The sequence below is a fragment of the Monodelphis domestica genome, chromosome 5, assembly GCF_027887165.1.
Source record: "Monodelphis domestica isolate mMonDom1 chromosome 5, mMonDom1.pri, whole genome shotgun sequence".
NCBI classification, from domain to species: domain Eukaryota; kingdom Metazoa; phylum Chordata; class Mammalia; order Didelphimorphia; family Didelphidae; genus Monodelphis; species Monodelphis domestica.
The window spans coordinates 25197810-25210724 of NC_077231.1; the positions used below are offsets into that span (position 1 = coordinate 25197810).

The 12915-nt window shown below is 44.0% G+C and overlaps 1 protein-coding gene across 4 annotated transcripts in view; it reads left to right on the forward strand.

Moving 5' to 3' along the window:
• B4GALNT1 (beta-1,4-N-acetyl-galactosaminyltransferase 1) overlaps nt 1-12915 on the forward strand; it is a 20251-nt gene continuing 7336 nt past the window's right edge. Inside the window, exons 1-10 of one of the 4 annotated variants that reach the window (XM_056797735.1) lie at nt 1-434; nt 714-811; nt 1777-1989; nt 4032-4205; nt 4365-4471; nt 5025-5062; nt 5281-5461; nt 5740-5838; nt 5939-6129; nt 7070-7210. In XM_056797735.1, the coding sequence (XP_056653713.1) occupies nt 1778-1989; nt 4032-4205; nt 4365-4471; nt 5025-5062; nt 5281-5461; nt 5740-5838; nt 5939-6129; nt 7070-7210 (1143 nt within the window). In that variant the 5' untranslated portion in view covers nt 1-434; nt 714-811; nt 1777. Of the gene's footprint in view, nt 435-696; nt 812-867; nt 1217-1776; nt 1990-4031; nt 4206-4364; nt 4472-5024; nt 5063-5280; nt 5462-5739; nt 5839-5938; nt 6130-7069; nt 7211-12915 lie in introns of those variants that run through there. The other 3 variants (XM_056797736.1, XM_056797737.1, XM_056797738.1) reach the window with 3 other exon arrangements.

Genomic DNA, 12915 nt, shown 5'->3' on the forward strand with positions numbered 1-12915 from the left:
GGGAATTTCCTCCCGAGAGTCCCCTACCCTTGAAATCGACGGTCCAGTTAAAAAAGGGGAGGCGGGGAGGGACGAGGCAGGAAGACCGATCAGACCGAGTGTCAGATGACACACGGGCGCAGACAGAACACCGAGGCCCTGCGGGATTTTCCAGGATTCTGGGGGCGCGGGAGCCCTTTGGTACCCGGCACCGTTCCCTGCTCTTCTGGCTGACTTAGAAGCCGGCTGTGGTTCTCGCCGCTCCCACGAGAGGGCAGCGCTTTCAGCGCTTATTATGTCACGAGCCAGAGTCCAGGACCGAGTCTGTGCCCCAGACGGAGCTGCTGGCAGAAGAAGCAAACGGGCAGGGGGCCGCTGCGTGCGTACAGCCGGACTCGGAGACTGAGCTTGGCAAGCGGCAAGCCGGGTGTCGCTCTGAGCCCCTGGAGAGACAGGTAAAGGCGCGGAGGAGCCATTGGTCCCCGGGCCTTTGTTCGCTGAGCCCCGGGGCTGGAGGCTTGGGGAAGGCCGGAGGCGGTGGGATGGATTCCCATTTCTCCCGGTCCCTTTCTCCTCGGGATTCGATTGTCTGCCATTCCCCACGCCTCCGTCTTCCCAGCTATTGACTGCTTGGAGGGAGGTTATGCGGGTGGGAGGGGGAGAGGAAGGTGGAGTCCGGCGGGACCACACTCTCCCTCCCGCATTCGCTTCCCTAAGACTCCTCCCAATCTCAGGCCGGAGCTCCTCCACTCTTGTCCACATGAGGACCCTCGGACCTGTGGGGGGACCCTACCGAGCAGAGACCGAGACGCCGCCTGAGAGCGCCTGACAGGTCATTGCGGGGATCGTCCTAAACGTGTGCGAAAGAAGCTGGGCGCACGAGCCGGGGCCGGGTGCGGGGAGTGACAGTTTGGAGCCCATCCTCAGACCGCTTTCCCTGTTGGTGGTGATGGGGGAGAGCTCTGGGGAAGAAAATGGAATGGCTTGGGCGCGGAGGGAGGAAGACAAAGATCCATTCTCGCCATTCATTCGTTCGCTCCTTCACTCCCCATCCACCCGCTCCATCCCTGCCTCTTCCCGGTCCTCCTGTTCCGTAGGTTCGAATCCCCTCTCCCCAAGCCTACTCCTTCAGCTACGTTACTAAGAGAAGGGGCAAATGAGGGAGCTCCCGCCTGCCGCTCTGGGTCTCTATTTTCACCATTGGAACTTCCTTCGGGGTTTAGTCCCCTCCTTCCAGGTCCGGAGTTCAAATACGCTAACCTGGCTTGAGAGCCTAAAGATTCTCACACTCCATTTTGACTCAAGGTTGTGGGCTAAGTTAGGAAGCACCTAACCAGTACCTGGCAGAGAGAGGCACTCCAGCCAAAAAAATAAATACATTAGGTTAATATTTAACCGTTAATTCCTTTCTTGAATTCGCCAGTCTTAAGTGTGTGGGTGGAAAGGACTAGATTGGATGGGAATATTTGAATAGGAAGGTGTGAAACAGACTGGGTGCAGGGACAGGGCAAAAAAAATGGTGCAAAAATTATATGGAGGAGTGGAATTGCTTGTAGGCTCTGGAAGGGGGAGGGAAGAGGAAGGGAAAGAAAATGAATCATGGAAACGGGAAATTATTGAAAAAGGAAAGACTATGTGGAGGAAGGAGGGTTTAGGAGAAGGGGGGCAGCGTTTTATTACACAAGATCCTGGCTTGGGGTTCATAGATGTGGAGGTATTCTGGTTCCACTCATAGAGTGGAGATCGGGTGTTGGGCTCCACTCAACCACTGCCTCTTCTCCTTTACTCCAATTCCAGAATGAAGCTAGGTCGAAGGTCAACTTGTAGCTTCCTGCTTCTGCTCCTCTCTGTCGCTCTGGGTCTCCTCTATTTTCACAACTGGAAACACTCATTACCAAGAGCTTCCTCTGGGTTGTGGTCACCTCTTCTCTCCGAGCCCAAATACCCTAACCTCACTCCAGAGCCTCGATATGCCCACATTCCCTTTCGACTCAAGGAGCAGGTTGTTGGGTAAGTTAGGGGGGGAAAAGTTACTATTTAATGATTCCTTGGGGGATTCTTTTGTTTATTTCCCAGTTTCATGTAATAAATTTCCGCATACGTTTTCTGAAGCTATAGGATCCAAATGGTCTCCCTCCTTTTTTTCCCTCCCCCTTCTCGGAGGTGGCAAGCATTTCAATGTGGGTTATATATGTATTATTATGCTAAGCATATTTCCATGTTATTCATTTTTGTAAGTGAATAAATAATCTTATAAAACCCAAATCCCCAAAAACAAGTGAAAAAATCATCTGCTTTCATCTGCATTCCTACTCCAGTATTCTTTCTCTGGAGGTGGAGAGCATTCTTTGTCATAAGTCCCTCGGTAGCTGTGTGACCCTGGGCAAGTCACTTGACCCCCATTGCCTAGCCCTTACCACTCTTCTGCCTTGGAGCCAATACACAGTATTGACTCCAAGATGGAAGGTAAGGGTTTAAAAAATAAATAAATAAATAAATAAGTCCCTCGGAATTGCTCTGGATCATTGTATTGCTGAGAATAGCGAAGTCTATCACAGCTGATCATTCTACAATATTGCTGTTACTATTTATGGTGGTTCTGCTTATTTCACTCTGCATCAGTTCACATAGGTCTTTCTAGCTCTTTCTGAAAGTATCCTGTTCATCATTCCTTATAGCCGATAGTATTCCTTTACCAGTTTGATTCCTTTTGGTTCCTTCCCCAAACCTACCCCACTCCTTGTTTTAATTCTTTTAAAAACTCCTAACTGTGGGGGCATCTGAGTGGCTCAGTGGATTGGGAGCCAGGCCTAGAGACAGAGGTTCTAAGTTCAAATCTGGTCTCAGATACTTTCAAGCTGTGTGACCCTGGGCAAGTGACTTGACCCCCATTGCCTAGCCCTTACCACTCTTCTGCCTTAGAACCAATACACAGTATTGATTCCAAGATGGAAAATAAAGATTAAAAAAAACAACTCCTAAGTGAAGTGGGTTGAGTAATAGAGTCATGGAGAATAAATGAAACCATAGGTGATTTGAGCTAGAAGGGACCTCTGAAAGCATCAAGTTCATTCTCTTTATTTTGCAGGTAAGGAAACCGAGAGAAGTAAAATTGACTTACTCAAGGTCACACAGCTAGCCAGGAGCAGCCAGTTGTTGAACACAAGTGTCCCGACTCCCAGGGAGAGGAGTGTGGATAGAATATTGGATTTAAGAGTTAGAGGAATAAGGTTCAAGTCCAGCCCTGCTACTTACTACCCTTGTAGCCATTTCCTCCCTGGGGCCCCAGTTACTTCAGCTCCAAAATGATGGGGTTGGACTACATGCCCTCTGTGGTCCTTGCTTGCTCTAAGATGCTGTGCCCCAAAGTCATCTTTCTCAACTGTGTGAAGGCTATAGAAAACTGTCTTGTTACAAAACTCTCCCTTATCTCCTGGATGTGGTTTGCTGCTGTGATGACAAATACAGTGAGGATGGGAGAGGACAAGAATTCATTTGGCCGTCAGGAAGTGAGCATTCATTCAACCCCATTTGGAACAGTTCTAGGGTGCTGGAGATCTCTGAATGATTGAGGAGAGCCTCAGAGCTGCTGAGCTGGGGTCCACCTTCCAGGGCTATTCTCCTTTTATCTGAAGAGTATTTCTTTCTGGATGAGCTACTTCTTTATCTTAAGGCAGCTAGAACGATATCATAGCTTTGAACATCCCTGAGATTCTACTGGAGCAAGAGAAGAAGGACACGTCAAGCCCATTCAAGATCTGGCCGGGAATGGGTTTGTTTGTGGTGGGTGGTGGCCACATCTCCTAGAGTTAATCTTCAGTGATGCCACATTTCCAAACTTGTGATTCCCTATATAATAAAAATTTGACTTGGAAGAGCAATCTGAGACTTCTAAATGAGGTGGCTGAGTTTAGGAGGAGTTGCAGAAGACATGAGTGTTTCAGGGCAGAGTAGACCCAGGCAAAGTTTGGGGACCCAAGAGTTTGATCATTACTGTGTGACCAGATCTAACAAAGCAGGGTATTGAAATGTCCTTCCTTCTCTCCTCCCAGGTTGCTGGCACAAAATAACTGCAGCTGTGTGGCTAGCAAAGGAAAAGGATTTGGCTTCTCTCTCCCATTCCAAAGGCAGGTGCATGCATTTAACTTCACATCAGCCTTTGGACCTGAAGAGCTGTTGGCAGCCACTATTGCAAGAGATCAGGAATATCAAGCTTTCCAGGCCAGGTGTCAGGGGGATTGGAGGGAAGGGGAAGGGGAAGGGGAAGGGAAAGAAGGGTTTCTGGGAAGGGGGAGGAGATTTCTGTAAGAAGTCTTGAGGGTGGGAGAGGATGGAGACACCGACTCCCTCCCAGCCCTCATCCATCCAATATGACCCGTCTCCAGGGTCCAATCCCCAGCTGACCAGATACTCATCGCTCCAGCTAACTGCCCCCTGCAGTATCCCCTGCAGGGTGTGGTGGTCCAGCCCCTGAAGACCATCTTGGTGCCAGGTAAAGTAGGTGGGGGCAGGGGAAATGAGAGGGCATTTCAGTGCTCATTGGGTAGACCTGGGAGGGAGCTGGGATAGGTCTGGGAAGGGGAATCGACTGATCTGAAGTGCCCATGGGAGGATATAAGGTCAATTGGGGAAAGAACAATGGAAAGCCATGATGGGGAGAAAGGTTTATAGAATCTTGGTAGTTAGGGAAGATTATTCCTCCCTAGGGAGAAAAAAGGAAAGTGTCTGAATGGAGACTGATATGAAATTGGGCAGGGAGAAGAGCTAAGGCCACTAGCAAATTTGTATTTGACTGAAAAAAAGTTTAAGGATCAGAGAAACCTTCAACCAAACCTGAGGTGGGTGTGTGATACCCAGAGTGCCTCTCTGTGCCTGTAATTAGAGGGATAGGAGTTGGAACTGGAAGGGAGAGAGACAACCCTACGGTTGGGGGAAGACGAGAAGATGGAGTGCTAGAGAAAGCAACAGAATGAGTTTCAGAGGGTCTCGCCAACCTGAGAAGGTTGCCCATGAGCCTGATGCCTGTACTCTGCCTCCACCTCCAGGTCTGAGCCTCCAAGCTTCTGAGCAAGAGGTGTACCAGGTGAGAGAGGAGGAGATAGAAGGCTGGAGGGAGCCGAAGTCCTGGGGGAGGTAGTAGATTTTGGAGGTCAGAAGTCAGAGTTCTAGTAGGGAAAGGGCAGAGGAGAGCACTTGGGGGGTGGGGGTGGAGGTGGGGGTCCCTTGCAGTGGTGGGCGGCAGTGGTGTGTGACCAGCTCTGCCAAGCAGACTTTGATCCTGTCCCTCCCACACATCCTCAGGTAAACCTCTCTGCATCTCTTGGCACCTGGGATGTCGCCGGGGAAGTGGAAGGAGTGGCACTTCGAGGGGAGGGCCAGCCGGAACTTACTCTCTCAAGCCCAGAGCTAGACAGACTCAACAGACAGCTTCAGCTGGTCACTTACAGTAGCCAAAGCTATGAGCTGGACACAGCAGACACAGGTGGAAAATCAGCCCAAGCTTTAGGGGTTGGATGAGGTGGGAGACCAAAAATGCCTAGAGCTGTGGGAGGTGCTAGAACACCAATTGGAGCTGAACATCTAGACAATAGACCCACAGAGCTCAGCCCTGGGAAAGGGGAGGGAAATGAAAGGGCCCTTGTTTGCCTTGGGCAGAGAGCAAGGAAGGGAGAAAAGCAAAGAAACCCAACCTGAAATCTTCCTCTTTCTCCCCTCCCCATCCCCCCCTTTACCTTCCACTTTCCTTTTCACTCTCCCTAGCTCGCTTCTCCACCGATGGACATGAAGCTGCCTTCACTATCCGGATCAAACATCCACCCAGACCTCGGCTGTACCCACCTGGGCCTCCCCCTGAAGGAGGTAAGGTCAGACAAGAAATGGCAACTGGGTGACGGATGCATGGTCAGAAGGGTTTGCTCTGCGGGACACCTATAGTCTTCTTCTCCCATCCCTACCCCAGCCAAGTACAACATCAGTGCTCTGGTCACCATCGCCACCAAGACCTTCCTTCGCTATGACCGACTCCGAAAACTCATTGCCAGTATCCGTCGTTTCTACCCAACAATTACTGTGATCATCGCTGATGACAGTGAACAGCCAGAGCCAGTCAATGGCCCTCATATCGAGCACTACCTCATGCCCTTTGGCAAGGTCAGCAACAGTGGTACTAATAGGTGGGAGACACCTCACCACAATGGGGGAGGGGGGATTACAGTATCAATCTGAAGGAGATGGTGGCCCCAAGTTACAGAGAAGTGATGGGAGGGTGGAGGAATATCTTTAGTCCAAAGGATATAGATGGTGGCCCCAAGTTACAGAGAAGTGATGGGAGGATGGAGGAATACTTTTAGTCCAAAGGATATAGATGGTGGACACAAGGTACAGAGAAGTGATGGGAGGGTGGAGGAATACCTTTAGTCCAAAGGATATAGATGGTGGACCCAAGTTACAGAGAAGTGATGGGAGGATGGAGGAATATCTTCAGTCCAAAGGAGATAGATGGTGGACACAAGGTACAGAGAAGTGATGGGAGGGTGGAGGAATATCTTTAGTCCAAAGGAGATGGTGGACCCAAGTTACAGAGACTTGATGGGAGGATGGAGGAATACCTTTAGTCCAAAGGAGATAGATGGTGGACACAAGTTACAGAGAAGTGATGGGAGGATGGAGGAATATCTTCAGTCCAAAGGAGATAGATGGTGGACACAAGTTACAGAGAAGTGATTGGAGGATGGAGGAATATCTTCAGTCCAAAGGAGATAGATGGTGGACACAAGGTACAGAGAAGTGATGGGAGGATGGAGGAATATCTTTAGTCCAAAGGAGATAGATGGTGGACACAAGGTACAGAGAAGTGATGGGAGGGTGGAGGAATACCTTTAGTCCAAAGGAGATAGATGGTGGACACAAGGTACAGAGAAGTGATGGGAGGATGGAGGAATATCTTCAGTCCAAAGGAGATGGTGGACCCAAGTTACAGAGAAGTGATGGGAGGGTGGAGGAATATCTTTAGTCTAAAGGAGATGGTGGACCCGAGGTACAGAGAAGTGATAGAGGAATATCTTTAGTTGCTCTCTCCTCCTCCCTCTAGGGATGGTTTGCAGGCCGAAATCTAGCTGTTTCCCAAGTAACCACAAAATATGTTCTGTGGGTGGATGATGACTTCATCTTCACTAGACGGACAAAGATAGAGAAGCTTGTGGATGTGCTGGAGCAGACTTCTCTGGACTTGGTAAAAAAGGGATGAGGATGGAGCTTGGGGAAAACATTACAGTAGGTCAAGGGTAGAGAAAATATGGAGGGTTACTGGGAGGTGAATGAGGCAAGAAGAGATAGGGAAGAAGCCATTTATTTTTTTTAAATGAATATTTTTATTATATTAAATTTAAAAAGCTTTGTACAAAAAAAACCCCAATATAACCAATATTAGAAGCAAAACATCAAACTGGGAGAGAAATTTTATAGCAATTTTTCCTGATAAAGATCTAATTTCTCAAATTTATAGAGAACTTAGTCAAGTTTATAAGAATATAAGCCATTCCCCAATTGACAAATGGTTAAAGGATATGAAGAAGCAATTTTCAGATGAAGAAATCAGTATCGATCATCACATGAAGAAATGTTCTTTTTTTTTTTTTTTTTTTTTTTAAATATATTTTATTTGATCATTTCCAAGCATTATTCGTTAAAGACATAGATCATTTTCTTTTCCTCCCCCCCACCCCCCATAGCCGACGCGTAAGTCCACTGGGCATTAGATGTTTTCTTGATTTGAACCCATTGCTTTGTTGATAGTATTTGCATTAGAGTGTTCATTTAAAGTCTATCCTCTGTCATGTCCCCTCAACCTCTGTATTCAGGCAGTTGCTTTTTCTCGGTGTTTCCACTCCCATAGTTTATCCTTTGCTTATGAATGGTGTTTTTTTTTTTTCTCCTGGATCCCTGAAAGTTGTTCAGGGACATTACACCGCCCCTAATGGAGAAGTCCATTACGTTCGATTATACCACAGTGTATTAGTCTCTGTGTACAATGTTCTCCTGGTTCTGCTCCTCTCGCTCTGCATCACTTCCTGGAGGTTGTTCCAGTCTCCATGGAACTTCTCCACTTTATTATTCCTTTGAGCACAATAGTATTCCATCACCAACATATACCACAGTTTGTTCAGCCATTCCCCAATTGATGGGCATCCCCTCGTTTTCCAGTTTTGGGCCACCACAAAGAGCGCAGCTATGAATATTTTTGTACAAGTCTTTGTGTCCATTATCTCTTTGGGATACAGACCCAGCAGTGCTATGGCTGGGTCAAAGGGTAGATATTCTTTTGTCGCCCTTTGGGCATAGTTCCAAATTGCCCTCCAGAATGGTTGGATCAGTTCACAACTCCACCAGCAATGAATTAATGTCCCTACTTTGCCACATCCCCTCCAGCATTCATTACTTTCCTCTGCTGTTATGTTAGCCAATCTGCTAGGTGTGAGGTGATACCTCAGAGTTGTTTTGATTTGCATCTCTCTGATTATAAGAGATGTGGAACACTTCTTCATGTGCTTGTTAATAGTTTTGATTTCTTTATCTGAGAACTGCCTATCCATTTCCCTTGCCCATTTATCAATTGGAGAATGGCTTGATTTTTTGTACAATTGATTTAGCTCATTATAAATATGAGTAATTAAACCTTTGTCAGAGGTTTCTATGAAGATTTTTTCCCAATTTGTTGTTTCCCTTCTGATTTTAGTTATATTGGTTTTGTTTGTACAAAAGCTTTTTAGTTTGATGTAGTCAAAATTATTTATTTTACATTTTGTGATTCTTTCTATATCTTGCTTGGTTTTAAAGCCTTTCCCCTCCCAAAGGTCTGACATGTATACTATTCTGTGTTTACCCAATTTACTTATGGTTTCCTTCTTTATGTTTAAGTCACTCACCCATTTTGAATTTATCTTGGTGTAGGGTGTGAGGTGTTGATCTATTCCTAGTCTCTCCCACACTGTCTTCCAATTTTCCCAGCAGTTTTTATCGAATAGTGGATTTTTGTCCCAAAAGCTGGGATCTTTGGGTTTATCGTATACTGTCTTGCTGAGGTCGTTTTCCCCCAGTCTATTCCACTGATCTTCCTTTCTGTTTCTTAGCCAGTACCAAATTGTTTTGATGACTGCTGCTTTGTAATATAGTTTGAGGTCTGGGACTGCAAGGCCCCCATCATATGTGTTTTTTTTCATTATTTCCCTGGATATCCTTGATCTTTTGTTCTTCCAAATGAACTTTGTTATGGTTTTTTCTAAATCAGTGAAGAAGTATTTTGGTAGTTCAATGGGTATGGCACTAAATAGATAAATAAGTTTGGGTAGGATGGTCATTTTTATTATATTGGCTCGTCCTATCCATGAGCAGTTAATGTTTTTCCAATTGTTCAAGTCTAGTTTTAGTTGTGTGGCGAGTGTTTTGTAGTTGTGTTCATATAGTTCCTGTGTTTGTCTTGGGAGATAGATTCCTAGGTATTTTATTTTGTCTAAGGTGATTTTGAATGGGATTTCTCTTTCTAGTTCTTGCTGCTGAGCTGTGTTGGAGATATATAGAAAAGCTGATGATTTATGTGGGTTTATTTTGTATCCTGCAACTTTGCTAAAGTTGTTGATTATTTCAATTAGCTTTTTGGTTGAATCTCTAGGATTCTTTAAGTAGACCATCATGTCATCCGCAAAGAGTGATAACTTGGTCTCCTCCTTGCCTATTCTGATGCCTTCAATTTCTTTATCTTCTCTAATTGCTACTGCTAGTGTTTCTAGTACAATGTCAAATAGTAGAGGTGATAATGGGCATCCTTGTTTCACTCCTGATCTTATTGGGAATGCATCTAGTTTATCCCCATTGCAGATGATATTAGCTGTTGGTTTTAGATATATACTGTTTATTATTTTTAGGAATGACCCTTCTATTCCTATGCTTTCTAGTGTTTTTAATAGGAATGGGTGTTGTATTTTATCAAAGGCTTTTTCTGCATCTATTGAGATAATCATGTGGTTCTTGCTAGTTTGCTTGTTGATGTGGTCAATTATGTGGATGGTTTTCCTAATGTTGAACCAGCCCTGCATCCCTGGTATGAATCCTACTTGATCATGGTGAATGATCCTTCTGATCACTTGCTGGAGTCTTTTTGCTAGTATCCTATTTAAAATTTTTGCATCTATATTCATTAGGGAGATTGGTCTATAGTTTTCTTTCTCTGTTTTTGACCTGCCTGGTTTTGGAATCAGTACCATGTTTGTGTCGTAAAAGGAGTTTGGTAGAACTCCCTCTTTGCTTATTATGTCAAATAGTTTGTATAGTATTGGGGTTAACTGTTCTCTGAATGTTTGATAGAATTCACAGGTGAATCCATCAGGCCCTGGGGATTTTTTCTTAGGAAGTTCTTTGATGGTTTGATGGATTTCAATTTCTGATATGGGATTATTTAAGAATTCTATTTCCTCTTCTGTTAGTCTAGGCAGTTTGTATTTTTGTATATATTCATCCATTTCTCCTAAATTGGTGTATTTATTGCCATATAATTGGGCAAAGTAATTTCTAATGATTGCCTTAATTTCCTCCTCATTGGAGGTGCTGTCCCCCTTTTCATCTTTAATGCTGTGAATTTGCTTTTCTTCCTTCCTTTTTTTAATTAGATTGACCAGTACTTTGTCTATTTTGTTTGTTTTTTCAAAGTACCAGCTTCTTGTCTTATTTATTAAATCAATAGTTCTATCACTTTCGATTTTATTAATTTCTCCCTTAATTTTTAGGATTTCTAATTTGGTTTTCTGCTGGGGGTTTTTAATTTGATCGCTTTCGAGTTTTTTCAATTGCATTTCCAATTGATTGATCTCTGCTCTCCCTTGTTTGTTAATATGAGCTTTCAGGGATATGAATTTGCCTCTGATTACCGCTTTGGCTGCATCCCAAAAGGTTTGAAAGGATGTTTCGCCATTGTCATTTTCCTTGATGAAATTATTAATTGTTTCTATGATTTCTTCTTTAGCTAAACGGTTTTGGAGTATCATATTGTTTAATTTCCAATTGGTTTTAGATTTGGTTTTCCATGTACCATTACTAATCATTATTTTTATTGCCTTGTGATCTGAGAAGGCTGCATTCATTATTTCTGCTTTTTTGCATTTGTGTGCTATGTTTCTGTGACCTAATGTATGGTCAATTTTTGTGAATGTGCCATGTGGTGCTGAGAAGAAGGTGTATTCCTTTTTATCCCTATTTATTTTTCTCCATATGTCTATTAATTCTAATTTTTCTAAGATTTCATTCACTTCTTTTACCTCTTTCTTATTTATTTTTTGATTTGATTTATCTAAATTTGATAATGGTTGGTTTAAGTCTCCCACTAGTATGGTTTTATTGTCTATTTCTTCCTTCAATTCTCCTAGTTTCTCCATTAGAAATTTGGGTGCTATATTATTTGGTGCATACATGTTGATTAATGATATTTCTTCATTGTCTAGAGTCCCTTTTAACAAAATATAATTACCTTCCCTATCCCTTTTGATCAGGTCTATTTTTGCATTGGCTTTATCAGATATCATGATTACCACTCCTGCCTTCTTTCTATCAGTTGAGGCCCAGAAGGTCTTACTCCATCCTTTAATTCTGACCTTGTGGGTGTCAACCCGCCTCATGTGTGTTTCTTGAAGACAACATATGGTAGGGTTTTGGATTCTAATCCATTCAGCTATTCGTCTACGTTTTATGGGTGAGTTCATCCCATTCACGTTCAAAGTTATGATTGTCATTTGTGGACTCCCTGGCATTTTGATTGCCTTCCCTAATTCTAACCTTTTCTTCTTCGGCTCTACCTTTTAGTCCAGTGATTTACTTTGAATCAGTCCCCCTTGTCCCCTCCCTTGATGTTTCCCTTTTTAGTCCCTCCCTTTTTGTTCCCTCCCCCTCCCCCCTCTCTTTCCCTCCCTTTTTGTTCTCCCTCTCCCCCTCCCCCCCTTGGTTTTCCCTTCTCCTTACCCTTGTTGGGTAAGATAGAATTCAAGATCCCAATGGATCTGGGTGTTTTTCCCTCTCAGAGTTGATTTCCCTGAGATTGAGGTTTAAGTAAACCCCACCCCCTCTTCCTCTCCTTCTTATAGGAGTTTTCTTCCCCTCCCCTTCCCCTGTGAATCTTTGTGTGAGAACCATTATTCTATTTGGTCTTTCTTTACCCCCTATTTATACATTACATTTTCCCCACATATTAGTATACATAGGTTGATATAAATGTAGTCCTTATAGGAGAGAGTTTGAGTAAAAGAAGATAACATTTTTCCCCTTTCCTTAATATTTACCTTTTCAGGTATTCCTTGCTCTTTGATTTTCGGTATCAAACTTTCCACAGAGCTCTGGTCTTTTCTTTGCAAAAAGTTGGAAGTCTTCTATTTTGTTGAATGCCCATACTTTCCCTTGGAAGTATATAGTCAGTTTTGCTGGGTAGCTGATTCTTGGTTGGAGACCCAGCTCTCTTGCCTTTCTGAAGATCATGTTCCATGCCTTACGATCATTCAGCGTAGAACTTGCAAGGTCTTGTGTGACCCTGATTGGCATTCCTTTATATCTAAATTGTCTTTTTCTGGCTTCCTGTAGGATTTTTTCTTTTGTTTGATAGCTTTGGAATTTGGCAATTACATTCCTGGGAGTTGTCTTTTGGGGGTTTAGTGTAGAAGGTGTTCTGTGAGCTCTGTCAGTGGATGTATTGCCCCCTTGTTCTAGAATCTCTGGGCAATTTTCTTTGATTATATCTTGTATCACCATGTCCAGTCTGGTGTTTATTTCTGGCTTTTCTGGGAGTCCAATTATTCTTAAATTTTCTCTTCTCCCCCTGTTTTCCAGATCTATCACCTTGTCGGTGAGATATTTTATGTTCTCTTCTAATTTCTTGGTGTTTTGGCTTTGCTTTATTAGTTC